Source organism: Coregonus clupeaformis, chromosome 16, assembly GCF_020615455.1.
Source record: "Coregonus clupeaformis isolate EN_2021a chromosome 16, ASM2061545v1, whole genome shotgun sequence".
NCBI lineage: Eukaryota > Metazoa > Chordata > Actinopteri > Salmoniformes > Salmonidae > Coregonus > Coregonus clupeaformis.
The window spans coordinates 49,084,392-49,104,412 of record NC_059207.1 but is presented as its reverse complement, the minus strand read 5'-3'; the positions used below and the strand labels follow the sequence as shown (position 1 = coordinate 49,104,412).

Sequence of the window (20,021 nt, the reverse complement as noted above, 5' to 3'; positions counted from 1 at the left end):
ATTAACCATATTGGCTACATGTTAAACAATTTACAGCTCAGATTTTCTCCCTATTATAACCGTCAAGGGGGTAAATAACAGTGGTTTCCTTGAAAATGGGAGAATTTGAGCTTTGCAAAAATGCCAGAAGTATTACTGTACTCCAAAAATGTAACAAATTGCATTTGTTTTTCCCATAGGAAAAAAGCAACTGCAACTCGTATCTGCGGACCACGGCGAAAAAGCGGCAACACAGATGAATGAATAACAGAGCACATGGGAAAATAGAGCTTCTAATGTGATCAAAGCAAAAATGGCCTATATGAAAGCCTCACATTTCCGTTGACTAAAATGAAAAGTAATTTGTAATCGTTTTTTTTCCAGGGCATCTCGTCTCGTTATCATTATAGTTTTAATCTGGAAAAATAGGTCATTGACGAGTATTTTTCGTCATAGTTATTGTTGACGAAATTAACACTGGCACAATTCAGGAGAAAGGAGAGATTAATGGGACATAACCCGTATTTCTTATTGGGTTGCACGGCAAGGCACTGGAGTGACGAACCGCTGGCTCCCCTCTCTCCACTGGGATTCTCTGCCGCTGACCCTATTACGGGGGCTGAGTCACTGGCTTACTAGTGCTCTTCCAGGCCGTCCCTAGGAGGGGTGCGTCACATCGTGCAAGGCTTTTTTCACTCTACTCGCCTTGAGTGGGTTGAGTCACTGACGTGATCTTCCTGTCCAGTTTGTGCCCCCTCGGACTTGTGCGGTGGAGGAGATCTTCGTGGGCTATACTCAGCCTTGTCTCAGGGTAGTAAGTTGGTGCACTGTTGATATCCCTCTAGCGGTGTGGGGGCTGTGCTTTGGCAAAGGGGCGGGGTTATATCCTGCCTGGTTGGCCATGTCCACAGTGTCCCCTGACCCCTCCTGTCTCAGCCTCCAGTATCTATGCTGCAATAGTCTATGTGCTGGGGGGCAAGGGTCAGTCTGGGGGGCTAGGGTCAGTCTGTCCTATCTGGTGAAATTCTCCTGTCTTATCTGGTGTCCTGTGTTAACTTAAGTGTGCTCTCCCTCTCTCTGCTGATCCAGTTTCTGCTGTTTTGCATGTGGCTATGGAACCCTGACCTGTTCACCAGACGTGCTAACGTGCTACCTTGTAATGCTGCTACTCCAGTTTCAACTGTTCTGCCTGAGGCTATGGAACCCTGACCTGTTCACGGGACGTGCTACCTTGTCCAGGACCTGCTGTTTTCGACCCTCTCTCTCTCCCTCTCCCTCCCTCTCGCTCTCCCTACCGCACCTGCTGTCTCGACCTCTGAATGCTCGGCTATGAAAAGCCAACTGGCATTTACTCCTGAGGTGCTGACCTATTGCACCCTCTACAACCACTGTGATTATTATTTGACCCTGCTGGTCATCTATGAACGTGTGAATATCTTGAAGAACGGTCTGGCTTTAATGGCCATGTACTCTTATAATCTCCACCCGGCACAGCCAGAAGAAGACTGGCCACTCCTCAGAGCCTGGTTTCTCTCTAGGTTTCTTCCTAGGTTCCTGCCTTTCTAGGGCGATTTCCCTAGCCACCGTGCTTCTACATCTGCATTGCTTGCTGTTTGGGGTTTTAGGCTGGGTTTCTGTATAAGCAATTTGTGACATCAGCTGATGTAAAAAGGGCTTTATAAATATATTTGATTTGATATGACTCCCTCGAGGAGCCTAAGTCAATGCATCACAGGAATAAATACATTCCTATATGGTTGTATGTGCCAACTGGTAGAGCTGGATCTGAAAAAGGCTTTTGTGTAGTAATAGTATACTCACTCTAAATGTTAAATCACATATCAGATTATGTCTATATCTGCTTGTATGGGTACTACTGTTAGAGCTGTACTGCTCTCTGCCATTAATTATATTCATATCAATACCTCACATCTCATTTCAACTTCCATGAAATGTGATCACTGTACTGGTTTGGGTTCCCATTTCCTACTTATTCTCTTCTGATTCCGGGAATCTTCCAACCAGGATTTTTGGAAAACCTGGGAATTTTGGGAAAGTTACCAGAATTTTGCAACCCTAGTTGTGTGGATTAGTTAAGGTCTCTCACCTTCTCGTAGTGTGTCTCCATACAGAGGAATATAGTGTAAGCTGTGAGGCAGGCCAGACAGCCCTCCAGATACGACGAGCCTCCCAGCTTCTCTGCCTCAGCATACAGGTTGTTCAACATCCTCACCGTCTCCTCAAACTGCTGCTTATCAATCTGAAACACACAACCAATCAAGTTGCATCTCAAATAGCACCATATTCCCTATATAGTGCACTACATTTGACCAGGGCTCATAAGGCTCTGGTCAAAAGTTGTGTACTTTATAGAGGGAATAGGGTGCCATTTGGAAAGCAACCCAAGTAAAATCAAAAACTGTCTCTTTGAAGATAATACACAAGGTGAGATCTAAGGGAAGGCAATCAAGATAGAAAAATACATCACAGTTACTATTTTAGATGAGTAAATGGAGTGTTAGATATTTAACATATGGCAAGTTAAAATTATCTGTTACTTTCATCCTCGGTATAAATGAGTGGGTTGATTCGAATCGTGTTTTTAAAAATCAGAGAATGCAGCATCTCTCTCCACTATTGGCAAAATAATTAGGATGCCTTGGCTGTGTGCTCACCGCATGTTTTCACTTTATACCACAGCAGGACACACCAAAACCTCTAGTGAGGAATCTGACTGTCTCTCCTTATCTACTGGCAGAGACTAGCTAGGAGAGACAGTCAGATTCCTCACTAAAGGTTTTGGTGTGTCCTGCTGTTTCCATCAAACTGGTGATGATAGGTTTAGTGTTGCTGATATGAGAGATGCAATGTGGCTCTGACAGAGTAGAAGCAATTACACTCCCTAATTACGGACAGAGTGGAACTAAGAGCTGGCTAACACTAACATTCACTCATCACGTCAGGTCAGGCCTGCTCCACTGAGGGGAGGCCAAGGGCTGTTGGACCACTGGAAGTAGTGAAGGGTGTTTTGACTGAGTGTTGGCGCGAGTCTCCACTCTGGGCTCCTGAGCAGGCCTAATGGAGACGGTGAGATTGCATCCCAAATGGCACCCTATCCCCTATACAGTGTACTACTTTTGACCAGGGCCCATAGAGCTCTTGTCAAAAGTAGTGAACTTTATAGGGAATAGGGTGCCATTTGGGATACAGCCTGAGAGAGTGGACTGGAGAGTGGCCTCCAGACCAGACCAGATGAGGGGAGCAGCCAGGCCCTCTGGGCCTCTGAACAGCCTCCAAGTTATGCTCCCATGTGCCCAAGGAATGTAACAACAAGCTCCAACAGATCAGTGGTCTTAGGCATGTTTGGTGCCTGCCGTGAGGAGTCTTTGTTCACCCTCGAATTTCCCATCTAAAGGCTGGGATTCAAACCACATTTCTCCTTCGTCTGAACATCTTTCCATTACGTTAGATGCTGTGATTTGAAAAGTGTTGATGTGCACTTTAGGAAGCGTGTGCTACGGTAGTAGTATTAGACGATAGATGGATCGTTCCATGTCATTTCGTCAACCCATTACACCCACTATCTCAGATTGTTCTGAAATGGTTTCTGTAGTTAAAATAATATTGCAGGAATGTTTCTAAATAAGCTAATTGATTGCACCCAAATTGGCCATTTCAATTTATGGATTCATATAATATTCAATAAATAGTATAGTACCCAACATTTGATTTGGACCAAACAATGATTAAGATTCAAGGAATCCAAATAAATGATCAAAAGCCACAGGTCACCCAAACCCCACACCAAGCCCACCCCAATGGCCAGTATAATTTCTCTATGTTTGACAAGTAGTATAAAGCTGCGGCTTGGAGTATTGTTTATTGATACTATGTAATATATACTCAGTGAATTTGGTGATGTTTTTTCCCCCTGTTCAGAGAAATTAGCCATTGAAGTAGCTTACATTTCCCCCCATGAATTAGTGTGAAAGTACCAGGCTTTGCCCAGAAGATATCACTGTTCCTGCTACTGCCACACCCTTTTATCCATTTTGCTGGTCTCTTGTGTTTATCAAATGGATCACACAATTTTCTTTGCAACTTTGGGTAGAATACCAATAGCTTTTGCTCATGATGAAAATACATTATGTGGTCATCCTCACAAGTCAAGTCAGTCTTCCATGAAAGCAATTTAGTTTGTCCTTCTCTTAGCAACCTAATGCTTTAAATCGAGCTCTCCTTGAATAATTCAACAAGTGGTAGCTCTCTGAAAGGGCTATCCCTATGGTGCAATTCTCATATGAAGCCCACAACTTTCCTAGAGAAATGGGCTAGTGACTAAAATGTTGTGACTACCCTAATACAAAAATACAATTATAAACAATTGCATGGCAGTCTTACGTTTTTTTTTATATATGTTGTGTGATTAGTGACATTTAACATTAAACCCAACACCATTACAAAACACTATACAGTGTGTGTTTCTGACTTTTACCAATGAAGACCCTTACAGACCATAACATTGAAACCATTAGAACTGCTGTAGTCTAATGGTTTGCTTGTTCACCAGGAATGGTCTAACTCAGGGATGGGCAACTTTGATAGAGGGGGCCACAAAAAAATCTGAACTTAACATGAGGGGCTGCAGTTTTACAGCTAATTTCCTTCAATTCAACATTTTTGCCATAGGGTCGAGAAAAATGTTTGCAGTTTTTAATATGATATCTGAGTGAGAGAGACTAACAAAATCGATCGGTAATTAGACCATGATTACTAGAAGTTTAGATAACTGGCCGCTAAACTAATTTACCAATAACTAAATAAAAACGTTGACATGGGCTAATTGAGTGACTGTCAGTGACTGACATAAGAGAAAAACTGCTGATGCACAACCAAATTTCTAAATTGTACCTTGTGCATTCTATTATTCTAATGCTCAACAATTGATCCGCGGGCCGCCAGTCGCCCATCCCTGGTCTAACTAATCCAGACTTTTTCCGAAGGAGAATAAACCACACACACAGGGGCCGTTTCCTGGATACAGATAAAGCCGAAGAGAAGGATAAACTGAATTGCTTTCATTGTGGACTGGCTTGAATTGTGAGGATGACCACACAATTTATTTTCATCATGAACAGAAGCTTTTGGTTTTCTACTCAAAGTTGCAAAGAAAATGTTGTGATTCATTTGATAAAAGGGAACAGCAAAATATACTGAACAAAAGTATAAACGCAACATGCTACAATTTCAAAAGATTTTACTGAGTTACAGTTCATATAAGGAAATCAGTCAATTGAAAAAAATTCATTAGGCCCTAATGTTATGGACTTCACATGACTGGGACTACAGATATGCATCTGTTGGTTTCAGATATGCATTTGTTGGTCACATATTGGCGGGAAATGGAACACGCTGTCGTACACGTCGATCCAGAACATCCCAAACATGCTCAATGGGTGACATGTCTGGTGAGTATGCAGGCCATGGAAGAACTGGGACATTTTCAGCTTCCAGGAATTGTGTACAGATCCTTGCGATATAGGGCTGTGCACGATCATGCTCAAACATGATGGGATGGCGGTGGATAAATTGCATGACAATGGGCCTCAGGATCTCGTCACTGTATCTCTGTGCATTCAAATTGCCATCGATAAAATGCAATTGTGTTCGTTGTCCGTAGCTTATGCCTGCCCATACCATAACCCCACCGCCACCATGCGGCACTCTGTTGACATCAGCAAACTGCTCTCCCACACAACACCATACACGCTATGCAGTCTGCAATCTGCCCAGTACAGTTGAAACCAGGATTAATCTGTGAAGAACACACTTCTCCAGCATGCCAGTAGCCATCGAAGGTGAGCATTTGCCCACTGAAGTTGGTTATGACGCCGAACTGCAGTCAGGTCAAGACCCTGGTGATGACGACGAGCATGCAGAGATGGTTTCTGACAGTTGTGCAGAAGTTCTTCGGTTGTGCAAACCCACAGTTTCATCAGCTGTCCAGGTGGCTGGTCTCAGACGATCCCGCAGGTGAAGAAGCCGGATGTGGAGGTCCTGGGCTGGCGTGGTTACACGTGGTCTGCGGTTGTGAAGCCAGTTGGATGTACTGCCAAATTCTCTAAAACGACACTGAGGCAGCTTATGGTAAAGAAATGAACATTTAATTCTCTGGCAACAGCTCTGGTGGACATTCCTGCTTGAGACATCTGTGGCATTGTGTTGTGTGACAAACATTTGTTTTGTCCCCAGAACAAGGTGCATGCTTTTTAATCAGCTTCTTGATATGCCACCCCTGTCAGGTGGATGGATTATCTTGGCGAAGGAGAAATGCTTACTAACATCGATGTAAACAAATTTGTGCACAAAATGTGAGAAATAAGCTTTTTGTGCATATGGAACATTTCTGGGATCTTTTATTTCAGGTCACGAAACACAGGACCAATGCTTAACATGTTGTGTTTATATTTTTGATCAGTGTAGATAAAAGGGTGTGGCAATAGCAGGAACAGCGGCATCTAGTGGGGGCAAAACCTGGTACTTTCACACTTATTTATGGGGGGAAATGAAAGCTACTTCAATGGCTCATTTTTCTGAACAGGGGAAAAAAAACATCACAAAATTCACTAAGAATACATTACATAGTATGAATAAACAATCCTCCAAGCCGCAGCTTCATACTACTTGTCAAACCATATAGAAATGATATTGTATACTGGGCGTTGGGGTTGGCTTGGTGTGGGGTCCATCAGTGGCTTACTCATTGTTAGGAATAAGTTTTGTCCAAATCGTATGTTACATGCTGACCACACCGCTCGCGCACATGTTGATTTTGTCCACCCACACCAGACGTGAACAGGACACACAGGTTGAAATATCAAAACGAACTCTGAACCAACTATATTAATCTGGGGACAGGTTCGAAAAGCATTTAACATTTATGCCAATTTAGCTAGCTAGCTTGCTGTTGCTAACTAATTTGTCCTGGGATATAAACATTGGGTTGTTATTTTAATCCAATTAATCCACAGATAAAAGGGTAAACCGAGTTTGTTTCTACTAATCTCTCCTTCTTCAGGCTTCTTCTTCTTCTTCTTTGGACTTTATATGGCGGTTAGCAACCAACTTTAAGGTGTTTTACCACCACCATCTGGACTGGAGTGTGGACCTCAGTTCATCTTTCAATCATCCACGTGGGTATATGGTCCTACAAAACAATGAGGAGATGGGAGAGGCGGGACTTGCAGTGCATCAAGCGTTACAAATAGTTCTACTACTATAGCGCCTGGCTACGCAGACGCTCATTGACGCGCGCGAGCAGTGTGGGTGCAATGATTGAATAACATGCATGTGTACATTTATTTTGCAACGCTCGTGCAGGCAACGTGGGCGGTGTGGTCAGCATGTTAGGTACTATATTTATTTAATATTATGTGAATCCTATAATTAAAAATGGCCAATTTGGGTGGAATCAATTAGCTTAATTTCTCAGAGATCTAATTATTATTCAACAAAATAATGTTGCAGGAAGGATAATTTTATCTGTTTCTAACTACAGAAACGATTTCAGAAAATTCTGAGATGGTGGCTGTCGAAACCTCTTTCTTGTGCTTTTTGAGGTGGAACGACCCAGATAACACCTTAAACACCTTATTTAGCCTACTTTGTGTCAAGCGATCTAAGGTCAACATGTGAGAAAATTTGACAGAATTATCCATTTGTTTCACTGTCCCTGGCTGGTCTGGCTAGCTATCTGCCAAATACACTGAACACTTTTCCAGACATTCTCTTCTACCTAAACTTAAGAAAAGAACATGTAATAATGTACAATAATAACTAAATAACCTTAAATAGAGGTGAAAATCATCAACAGAATGTGCTGCCCCATGATCTATTCCAGCAAAAGAGCAACATGAATCCAAAGTTGAATAAAATTAAGTATTTATAAATGAGGTATTTTGTCACTCCTGAGATTTGTAAAAATAAATAAAATAAAATCTTGACAAGGTGAAATAAATATGACTGTATAAAAAAGAACAAGCTCACTTAAAAAGTTTGGCAGTACATTGCCTATGATATACTATGCTAGCAAGGGGATGGGAGAAATGTTGGAAAGGTTTTTTATGATGAGGCACTGTAGCTGTGGATAGACTCCCTGAGGAGTAGCATGCTGTATTTCTTCAGCAGTGGTATGTGTAGTACATCCTACAGGAAAACAAGTGTGCCAAAGAGAGACCACCCAATCAAGAGGGAAGTGCCATTAAACCACAAAGCTGTTGTAAAGTCACTCTTTTCATGTGGCATGCATGTCAACCCCAAAAAGTCCTGTGAACTCTGCTCTAACCATTTACTTAGCAGTACATTTTTTTATGTTGGCATGGAACAGGAGTCTGTTTTCCTCATGGACCTGCTCTCAAGCGTGACAGTTCAAATGAGGATAAAGACTAGATCACTTGACGTTTTCTGCTCCTAGCCTTCTACTAACCCCATACGGCTCTAACTAAAAGGAGATGAGAGATACAGTGCATTCGGAAAGTATTCAGGAATGTCCTCTTCAATCTACACACAATAGCCCATAATGACAAAGCGAAGACAGGTTTGTATTAAAAATAAGAAACAGAAATATCTTATTTGCATAAGAGACTTGAAATTGAGCTCAGGTGCATCCTGTTTCCATTGATCATCCTTGAGATGTTTCTACAACTTGATTAGAGTCCACCTGTGGTAAATTCAATTGATTGGACATGATTTGGGGCCCCGTGTAGCTCAGTTGGTAGAGCATGGCGTTTGCAACGCCAGGGTTGTGGGTTCTATTCTCACAGGAGGCCAGTATGAAAAATGTATGCACTCACTAACTGTAAGTCGCTCTGGATAAGAGCGTCTGCTAAATTACTAAAATTACTAAAATTTAACATTTGGAAAGGTCCCACAGTTGACAGTGCATGTCAGAGCAAAAACCAAGCCATGAGGTCGAATGGAATTGTCAGTAGAGCTCCGAGACAGGATTTTGTCGAGGCACAGATCTGTGAAAGGGTACCAAAAAATTCAGCAGCATTGAAGGTCCCCAAGAACACAGTGTTCTCCCATCATTCTTAAATGGAAGAAGTTTGGAACCACCAACACTCTTCCTAGAGCTGGCCGCATGGGGGAGAAGGGCCTTGGTCAGGAAGGTGACCAAGAACCCGATGGAACTCCAGAGTTCCTCTGTGGAGATGCGAGAACCTTCCAGAAGGACAATCATTTCTGCAGCACTCCACCAATCAGGCCTTTATGGTAGAGTGGCCAGATGGAAGCCACACCTCAGTAAAAGGCACAAGACAGCCCGCTTGGAGTTTGCCAAAAGGCACCTAAAGGACTCTCAGACCATGAGAATCAAGATTCTCTGGTCTGATGAAACCAAGACTGAAATCTTTGGCCTGAACTCTTAGGCCTGAATGCCAAGCATCACATCTGGAGGAAACCTGGCACCATCCCTACGGTGAAGCATGGTGGTGGCAGCATCATGTTGTGGGGATGTTTTTCAGCGGCAGGGACTGGGAGACTAGTCAGGATCGAGGGAAAGATGAACAGAGCAAAGTACAGAGATCCTTGATGAAAACCTGCTCAGGACCTCAGACTGGGGCAAGGTTCACCTTCCAACAGGACAACGACCCTAAGCACACAGCCAAGACAACACAGGAGTAGCTTCGGGACAAGTCTCTGACTGTCCTTGAGAGGCCCAGCCAGAGCCCGGACTTGAACCCGATCGAACATCTCTGGAGAGACCTGAAAATAGCTGTACAGCGACGCTCCCTATCCAACCTGACAGAGCTTGAGAGGATCTGCAGAGAAAAATGAGAGAAACTCCCCAAATACAGGTGTGGAAAAAGTCATGGGGTCTGAATACTTTCCGAATGCACCGTATATCTGGAGGAGCTGGACACGGGAAAGAAACATGTTATACGTCCAGGGCTCTATGCTGACCTTTTTTTTTTTACAAGGAGCACGTGTGTGCCTATGTTGAAAAATGTAGGCGCACACAAAGACATTTAGGAGCACAATTAAGTATTGAAGCTAGAATTCTTAGAATCCTTACTTCTTCTAGGTGCATTGGTGCTCCTAAATAAAAATGCCAGGTCGCACAGCAAAATATTTAGGCGCATATGCAAGTAAAATGGTCGCACTTTAGAGCCCTGACGTCTGTCTGATCCATCAAATAGATCTTGCAAGAAGGCTTTGCAGATCAGGGGGAGTGCTGATCTAGGATCAGGTCCTGCCTGTCCATACAATCTTATTCATTGTTATCTAAAAGGCCAAACTGATCCTAAAATCAGCACTCCTACTCTGAGACACTATGCATATTGGCTCAGATCACAGTGTTATCAGAGTGCTTTAGCGTACCCTGGTCTCCAGTTCAGAAGGGAACTTGGTCTGGAACTGGCAGACAGTGCCGTTGGTGTAGTCTCTCTGGATGAACACTTTGGCAGCGATAGCCGCCTGCTGCCTCATATCCTGCAAGCTGTGAGTCTGGAAGGAAGGAGAGGGCAAATGGGCTTTAGGCTAGTTGAAGAGCTCAGTGAGGATTTAACAAAAAATGTATTCATGTTTAGGCCTAGATTCATGACATAGTCTAGATGAGCAATTTGAATTTAGCCTATTAGCCAAATCTATTCAACATCTGTTGGCATGAAGTAGCTGGAACAAACTACCATATCAACAAGCATCATTTATTTGATTAACTGACAGCCCTATTCTGTCACGTTTACCCCTACCTACATGTACATATTAACTCAATTACCTCGTACCCCTGCATATTGACTTGGTACCGGTACTCCTTGTATATAGCCTCATTATTGTTATTTTATTGTGTTACTATTTCCTTTTTTGTTATTTGTTATTAGCTTTTTTATTTTATTTTATTTTTTACTCTGAAAAGGGCTCGTAAGTAAGCATTTCACGGTAAAGTCTACACCGGTTGTATTCGCCGCATGTGACAAATACAATTTGATTTGTATACAAAATAAAATGGCAGCCATTTTTTGCAGACTGAAAAACAGATTGCAGTTTTTTGTTGCAAAGATTACAATGCAGTATGGAGTGGACTATGGCTCCCTGCAGCTTGTTTTATCTTGGACAGGAACACTGATAGATAATGAATGCTAACAAATGGAGCACTGTTGAAAACAAAATGTGTAACCTATTAATCACGAATTAGACTAGGCTATGCTTAAACACCAGTATAAGGAAACAAAGGACATGGAACACTGCCCTATTATCTGATCCAACAAGAAGGCAATGAATTAGGACGGCTAACATTAATCATTCATAATCCTATCATGTTTTATAATGGAAACCACAACCAGACTGGGAGACTATCAACCTCAGTGACCCCCAGCGGAGTGGGAGGGATGGCTTGCTTTCAGGTTGCGTTCCAAATGGCACCCTATTCCCTTTATAGTGCCTAATTTTGACCAGAGCGCTATGGGCCCTGATAAAAAGTAGTGCACTACTTAGGGAATGGGGTGCCATTTGGGACAAAGCCTCTGATTTATGATTAGCCTACAGTGTGCTGTGCTAAAAGGATATAATTTGTGTATCATAAACCACACTGTCGCTATAGTAGTGTCTCAGACTACTGTAGCATAAAGGCATTTCTATGTTAAAAAATACTAATAAATAAAAATTCATAGGAGCACATGAAATTGTGTCAAATGAAAGCTATGAGTCCATATTTTTTTATATTAAGGCATATATACATTTCTCAACCATTTTCCATCCTAAACATTAGGAATGTGCAAAGGCTTTGATTTGTGGTCAAACAGATGGAAAATAGGTCTTACAAAACATCTAGCAGAAAAGGTCTTAAAAGGTACTAGCAATACATCAAAACACAATAATGTTGAAGTAAAGACCATGCCAACATTTATATTTAGTTATGCAGAAATGATTTGCCTTCTGTAAATTTAAGTACCGTATTTTCCGCACTATAAAGGCACACCGGAGTATAAGCCGCAGCAGCTAAATTGAATGATATTGAATGATGTGTACATATATAAGCCGCACTGGACTATAAGCAGGTGTTTTAATGTTTAATTACCATATGTAAGGGTTCGTGCACAGAGGGGATTGTCGGGAAAGAGACAAACTATCTCGCTTTCGTAATGTCTGTCTGTCTTGCTCTCGTTCTGTCTCTCGTACCACTCTCGGTTCCACTTTTACTTTTGCGCGCTACCTGTCTCACTCTTTTCCGGCCTCCAGCTTTTCCTGCTGGAGCCCGCCGCTTAAAGGTGGGGGGCACGGACCGGTCATAGAGCCCATAGAGTTAAAGTTGGTGGACTGTAACCTGTAAAATCCATAGATTTAGGAGGTCTTCTAGTGGCCGTTAGCTGTAAAAATCCATAGATTAGCCGCACCGTTATATAAGCCGCAGGGTCGAAAAATGGGAAAAAAGGCGTGGCTTATAGTCAGAAAATTACGGTAATATTGCCTAGTGTCTTGTCATTCTGTTACCAAAAACCCACATATCTTTAAGATATTTTCTAATCACTCCCTCATGAGGAGGGAGGATAATGAAAGTTCACAGAAGTAACAAGTAAAGGTATACCTACCAATTAGTTATAGGGTTTTTACTGATAACAATTTGGTTTATGATTTATTAAGTGATTAAAACACGTCATTCTGTTAATCCAAATCGCTAACAGGATGTCAAGCAAGGAAAGTTAGCGTACAAAGCTGGAAGCTACCGGTATCTTCTTGCATTGCAAAGTGTTTCAGCCTGTAATGGACATTGTTTTGAGAACAGTTATTAACAGTTGCATAATTTCTACATGCCATTTTCCATTATTCAAGTGTGCAGCCCAGACTCCCAGACTCCCAGTGAGTGAGGACAGGCTAGAGCTAGCAATGGGTAAGTGGAGCAGGCACGGTGCTCTCGCGCAACAAGGGGACAGCGGCTGCGCTGATAGACAGAATTGATCCTATTTCAATCAGTAGACGACGTGAGACACATTTGACAGAAGTACCGAACCGTTTTTTAGGTTCTAGTACCGAAAAAGTCCAGAAGTTTCTGTATACCGTGCAACACTATACTGTGTAGAGTACTGTATAATTTATTGTATTGTACTCTACTGCACTTCACTGTAATCAACTATACTCTGCTGTGCTGTACTGTGATGTCCAAACTTGTGAAATATTGACATTATGATTGGTACAGATTTGGTCCGGTCCAACAAAATGTGGTCTTGTTTGGAGCAGAGCTCATTAGAATAATAGCCATTGTGTGGAATAATACCCAAACATGCAAAGGAGGATATTACATTGTTCTACCTTTGTGTACCTATTCAGGATACATCACCATGAAAAAACTGATATTCATAATTATTCATTTCTCTATAGTACAGATCAGAGACCCATGATGTCATTCTGTTACCATCATTCTGTTACCGGGTGTTAATCCACTTCACTTACTTTAGTTCAATAAACAAAATTGATTTTTTCAAACTCAAGGTGTCATATAATAGCTGACACCCCATTCTTTCTGCAAACATCTTTCAATCTTAATTCGGAGTATTAATTAATTTAGAGTATTAAGTATTAATTAATTAACAGTTTTTTGAATATGTGGTCACATAAAAACTGAGGGAGATTTTAACATTCACTCAGTTACCAAACTTCAATATCAAATATATTTTGATTTGTTTAACACTTTTTTGGTTACTACATGATTCCATATGTGTTATTTCATAGTTTTGATGTCTTCACTATTATTCTACAATGTAAATTATTTTAGAAAACCCCTTGAATGAGTCGGTGTGTCCAACTTTTGAGTAGTGTATATATATACACACACACACACACACACACACAGTTGAAGTCGGAAGTTTACAGTGGGGAAAAAAATTATTTAGTCAGCCACCAATTGTGCAAGTTCTCCCACTTAAAAAGATGAGAGGCCTGTAATTTTCATCATAGGTACACGTCAACTATGACAGACAAATTGAGAAAAATTCCAGAAAATCACATTGTAGGATTTTTAATGAATTTATTTGCAAATTATGAACCAGACTTGTGGAGGTCTACAATTATTTTTCTGAGGTCTTGGCTGATTTCTTTTGATTTTCCCATGATGTCAAGCAAAGAGGCACTGAGTTTGAAGGTAGGTCTTGAAATACATCCACAGGTACACCTCCAATTGACTCAAATGATGTCAATTAGCCTATCAGAAGCTTCTAATGCCATGACATCATTGTCTGGAATTTTCCAAGCTGTTTAAAGGCACAGTCAACTTAGTGTATGTAAACTTCTGACCCACTGGAATTGTGATACAGTGAATTATAAGTGAAATAATCTGTCTATAAACAATTGTTGGAAAAATTACTTGTGTCATGCACAAAGTAGATGTCCTAACCGACTTGCCAAAACTATAGTTTGTTAACAATAAATTTGTGGAGTGGTTGAAAAACGAGTTTTAATGACTCCAACCTAAGTGTATGTAAACTTCTGACTTCAACTGTATATACCCTTTTCATATTTTTTACTTTCTTTGCATTCAGGCCCACTGGGAAGGGGTGGTATGGAGAAGGTCGCTGGGAGGGGGAGGTTGACAAGCAACCTTGGATGTTTAGTCGGATGGGGGACTTGGTGGGGTTTGGACAGATAGAGATATATGGGGGGTGGGGAGTGACAACCAACCTGTGTTGCTAGGCGGGGTGGGAAGGGGTGGAAAACATGGGGGGAGTTGGGGGTGTAGGCACTTTTTGTTTATTTTTCTTTAAACACCAAGTTTATTATTACAAAATCCTGTGAGATCAATATGATCATTTCTCTGTATGTATTTTTTATTTTTGTTTTTCTTTTGAGTGGCAGCCCACAGGTACATGTTATATAAACTGAACATATGAATCGGTATGAATATTGTACTTGTAAGACCCCAACAAAAAATGACAAAACAAAATAAAAACTTGGTCACCTACAAAAGTACATAAACTAACGTCCAGTCTTCCGTTTAAGATTTACAGCTATTAGGTGCATAATCCATCATTATGACAAGCTGTTTTAACACTTGTCTCTGGCTGCTTCCCAGACAACACTAAAAGATAACATCAACTCTAATTTGACATGTTTATCTAGCTAGGTTATCATGATTTATCTAAGCAACGATGTTCTAATTGGTGGGAGAGTAGAAGTAGCTATAGCCATTTCATGGTTCTTTTTTTCTGAAGGAAAAATCTATTCACATAACATTCCAGAGAAGAGTAAAATAATGTATGCACTCACTACTGTAAGTCGCTCTGGATAAGAGGGTCTGCTAAATGACTAAAATGTAAATGTCAAAAGTTACGCCTATAGGCTAATTGTCTCATGAAGTGCTTCTCTCTCTGTGTGTGTGTGTGTGTATGTGTGTGTATAAACGTATGACACACAAGGTAGGTTCAAACTAACATTTCAAATAACCAGCACAAACAGCTTAGATTATTTATTTTTTACATTACATTCATAAAATAGTAATGAGCACCAGAAGCTGCTAACCAAAAGCTACCACTACCGCATCATTTTACATAAACCTCACCCTCATGAAATGCTTAACTAATTAGCTAGCTTAGCTAACTGAATAGTGTTATTGCGAAGTACACAGACAGATAAGGGACATTTAATAACTCCTTCTTAGAGTTTTGATTGCTAAGTTAAAGTAAGTGAACACAATCAAATCCACAATTAAATCTCTACTCTCATATGCTGACTTGTCTACCCTACAATCCTCTACACTAGGTGGGCCAATGAGTCACTGTCATTCCATTGTAATAAGTGAATAACGTTAATTAGTTATATTACATTAGAGTTATAATATATTAATAGCCATTGGTTAAAATAGTTGAGGGGTGAAACCTATTCAACTTCCAGCTAAAAAGATGACAGGAATGAGGGAATGTGTTATTGTTGGATCAGATTTAAAGTGGAACTGACAACGATTTAGCAACATGAAATCGTATTAAAATCTGTTCATACAGTGCATTCGGAAGGTATTCAGACCCCTTGACTTTTTCAACATTCTGTTACGTTACAGCCTTATTCCAAAATGGATTAAATAAAACATTTTCCTCATCAATCTACAGACAATACCTCATAATGACAAAGCGTAAACAGTTTTTTTTCTTTAAAAGTATTTACATAAGTATTAAGACCCTTTGCGATGAGACTCGAAATTGAGCTCAGGTCCATCCTGTTTCCATTGATTATCCTTTGAGCACTCCACCAAATCAGGCCTTTGTGATAGAGTGGCCAGATGGAAGCCACTTCTCAGTAAAAGGCACATGACAGCCCTCTTGGAGTTTGCCAAAAGGCACCGAAAAGAATCTCAGACCATGAGAAACAAGATTCTCTGCTCTGATGAAACCAACATTGAACTCTTTGGCCTGAATGCCAAGTGTCACGTCTGGAGGAAACCTGGCACCATCCCTACGGTGAAGCATGGTGGTGGCAGCATCATGCTGTGGGGATGTTTTTCAGCGGCAGGGACTGGGACACTAGTCAGGATCGAGGGAAAGATCAATGGAGCAAAGTACAGAGACATCCTTTATGAAAACCTGCTCCAGAGCGCTCTTGACCTAAGACTGGGGCGAAGGTTCACCTTCCAACAGGACAACGACCCTAAGCACACAGCCAAGACAACGCTGGAGTGGCTTCGGGACAAGTCTCTGAATGTTCTTGAGTGGCCCAGCCAGAGCATGGCATCCTCCCAGCTGCTATCTAAATAACGTTCAGCTTCCTATTTCGCAACAAAGCCTCCTTCACTCATGCTGCCAAACATGCCCTCGTAAAACTGACTATCCTACTGATCCTTGACTTCGGCGATGTCATTTACAAAATAGCCTCCAACACTCTACTCAGCAAATTGGATGTAGTCTATCACAGTGCCATCCGTTTTGTCACAATGGTGGGTAGTATATTGGGCTTTGGTGACAAAACGGATGGCACTGTGATAGACTACATCCAATTCGCTCTCGTTGGCTGGCCCTCACTACATATTTGTCGCCAAACCCACTGGCTCCAGGCCATCTATAAATCACTGCTAGGCAAATTCCCACCTTATCTTAGCTCATTGGTCACCATAGCAACACCCACCCGTAGTATGAGCTCCAGCAGGTATATCTCACTGGTCATCCCCAAAGCCAACACCTCCTTTGGCCGCCATTCCTTCCAGTTCTCTGCTGCCAATGACTGGAACGAACTGCAAAAATATCTGAAGCTGGAGACTCTTATCTCCCTCACTAACTTTAAGCATCAGTTGTCAGAGCAGCTTACCGATCTCTGCACATGTACACAGCCCATCTGTAATTAGCCCACCCAACTACCTCATCCCAATATTGTTATTTATTTTGCTCATTTGCACCCCAGTATCTCTATTTGCACATCATCTTCTGCACATCTATCATTCCAGTGTTAATACTAATTTGTAATTATTTTGCACTATGGCCTATTTATTGCCCTACCTCCATAACTTACTACATTTGCACACACTGTATATAGATTTTCTATTGTGTTATTGACTGTACGTTCTTGTTTATCCCATATGTAACTCTGTGTTGTTGTTGTTTTTATCGCACTGCTTTGCTTTATCTTGGCCAGGTCGCAGTTGTAAATGAGAACTTGTTCTCAACTGGCTTACCTGGTTAAATAAAAATAAATACAACAAATTCGCAGCCCAGATATAGCCTTTTTGTTGTTGTTTTTTTAAATGTGCAACTGCGACACAAACTGGCCATTGTTTTATTAGAAAAAATATGGCCCTTTATAATGTCCACTTATGTACATAGGATGCTGTATATAGAATTGTAACATATTTAAAAAATTGATAAATATTTATCCAGCCTTTGCTTGCTGCTATGCTTGCAGATGTGCATAATATGCTGCGACCCTAATCAAAACGTATTTAATAACTCCAAATCACAAAAACGTAGCTATAGGTTGTTGTAACATTTAAACTTAAAACATGTTCACCTGTGCGGTTGAATGCAGCTTTGCTGTATGGTGCCCTCAAAATGTATTGTAGTTGAGTAGCTAGCCTAGGCTACTGCTCAAATGTTTCTGTAACAGGCCTACATTTTTTTTATTTTTTTATTTATTTACATGGTGTTTTGTTGCTGGGTTTGTTTCTTGGTTATTCATTGTCAAGCTTTAAAAACCGAAGCCAGACTGCAACATTTTAGTAGCCTAGCTAGGACTGTGGCATGTCTATATACTTTCCCTCCACTGCACGCTGTAAGCGGGACACATGAAAGCAGCACAATTGAAGTTGAATTCATCGATGCGAGCGCATCAGGCTGTAATTTCATAAAGTAGATGACTCAACTGTTGACTCGTTTATACTCGCTTGTGTGTCCTATTCGGCCGGTGGGCCTTGTGTTTGACACGTGTGCTAGCCTATTAGCCACGTTATGACTGACTTGTGATCATTGCCCTTAATAGTTTGATTGTATCGACATTCCCAGCCTTAGTTACAGTCATCCATTTTTCTTCAAAGTATTGTTAAAACGCTGTCAGTTCCACTTTAAAGAGGCACTAGCAATGTCATTAACTAGCTAACTCAGAAGCATAAACGACGTTTTTAGTTATCTGTTGATAGCTAACTAGTTAACGTTAGCTAGCTAACTAACGTTTGCATTTGTCAGTGGTTAGCCAACTAGCTAGCAGCTTGTCCCTCAATCTGCCTCACAAATTCGTTAGAAAACTAACACCAAAAACGAGTTGGCTAATACAATTGAATAAAGTTCAGTCATATCACTGACAAACAACCCCCCATTATTTAGCTAGATAGCTATTATCATTTCGATATGCTTGCTAGCTTCTAACTTACTTAGCCGAGTTCGGTAACAAGCTAGCTAGTAGTTAACAGTTAGCTAGCAGTGAAGGCAGACCATCGATAGCCATTTGAATTAGCAAATGTGTAAGTATTACACTATTCAGATGACGAAAGTCTATTGTCACAGACTACTAGGGGGGTTATTTATGACTAAAACAACTGATCACAAAATTCCTTACCTCAGCCATGTTGACAGCTCTCTGTTTACCTTCCGCTAGCTCTAAACTGAGTACAGCTACTAATGTGTCCGGATACAAGTTGTCCAATTCACGAGGTTCCGTACCAGCAAATTGCTATGCACTGTGTGGGAATAACGAACACAATATATATATATATATATATAATTGCTATCACACGTATAGATAGAGTTTATGAATCTTGTATTAACAGTGAGCATTATTGGATAAATTAAAAACAGATGTTGAGTTAATTTTCTACTTTTCCAACTAGCTCTGGTCCATGGCATCGCGAATTACGCCCTGCAGCATAGCTACTCTCCAACCAACGATGTATATAGGCCTAAACCCTGGATTGCTGATGCTATTTATTGGCCATTGAGAGGCTTTGAAGCCACCGGTCGGCCATATTAGCATTGCCCAGTAGGCACCTGTAAAACAATAAATGTGGCAAAAACGAATGTAGACATTAATGAATGCATGTATGTAGCTACCAACGTATGTTTTATGGTGGTGGGGAGTTCTAAGATGAAGGCATGGTGGCTTCAACACAGTGTCCCCTATTAGTAATCTAGTGTATATACTGTATAAATAATTGTCTCCAACCTAGGGTGTGTTCAGTTTGACAGAACTGTGTGCAACGTTTAATTCAAAGGAAACTGAACTGTACTGTACTAAACGACCAGTGAAGGAACGGTGTGAAAATAAAACATATATTGGTCAGATTTTTTAACTCATTATCCAATCAAATCATGTTTTGTTTTATATTCCTATTGTGATTGGTCCCTAAACCAATAGGAGGACATTTTTAAATATATAAAAGCCTTCTTCATTTGTCTATCTGTGTAAATTAAACCTTGATGAAGGTTTTACGTTTAACAAGGCCACCTGTAGCTCAGTTGGTCGAGCATGGCGCTTGCAACGCCAGGGTTGTGGGTTCGTTTCCCACGGGGGGCCAGTATGAAAAATGTATGTACTCACTAACTGTAAGTCGCTCTGGATAAGAGCGTCTGCTAAATGACTAAAAT

At 41.0% G+C, this 20,021-nt stretch overlaps 1 protein-coding gene across 4 annotated transcripts in view; it reads right to left on the bottom strand.

Annotated features, from left to right (window-relative positions):
* The window catches only part of LOC121585048 (golgin subfamily A member 7), a 43,765-nt gene extending 24,648 nt beyond the window's left edge, over nucleotides 1-19,117 (bottom strand). For 3 of the 4 annotated variants that reach the window (XR_006003784.2, XR_006003783.2, XM_041901387.2), the window contains exons 1-3: nucleotides 18,997-19,108; nucleotides 10,360-10,485; nucleotides 2,087-2,239 (exon numbers count right to left, since the gene is read on the bottom strand). Coding sequence is in view for 2 of the 4 variants with exons in the window: in XM_041901387.2 (XP_041757321.1) it covers nucleotides 2,087-2,239; nucleotides 10,360-10,485; nucleotides 18,997-19,005 (288 nt within the window). In the remaining 2 variants the exon portion in view is untranslated. Of the gene's footprint in view, nucleotides 1-2,086; nucleotides 2,240-10,359; nucleotides 10,486-18,996 lie in introns of all 4 variants that reach the window. The other variant, XM_041901388.1, reaches the window with a different exon arrangement.
* Between the last annotated feature and the right edge of the window lie 904 nt (nucleotides 19,118-20,021).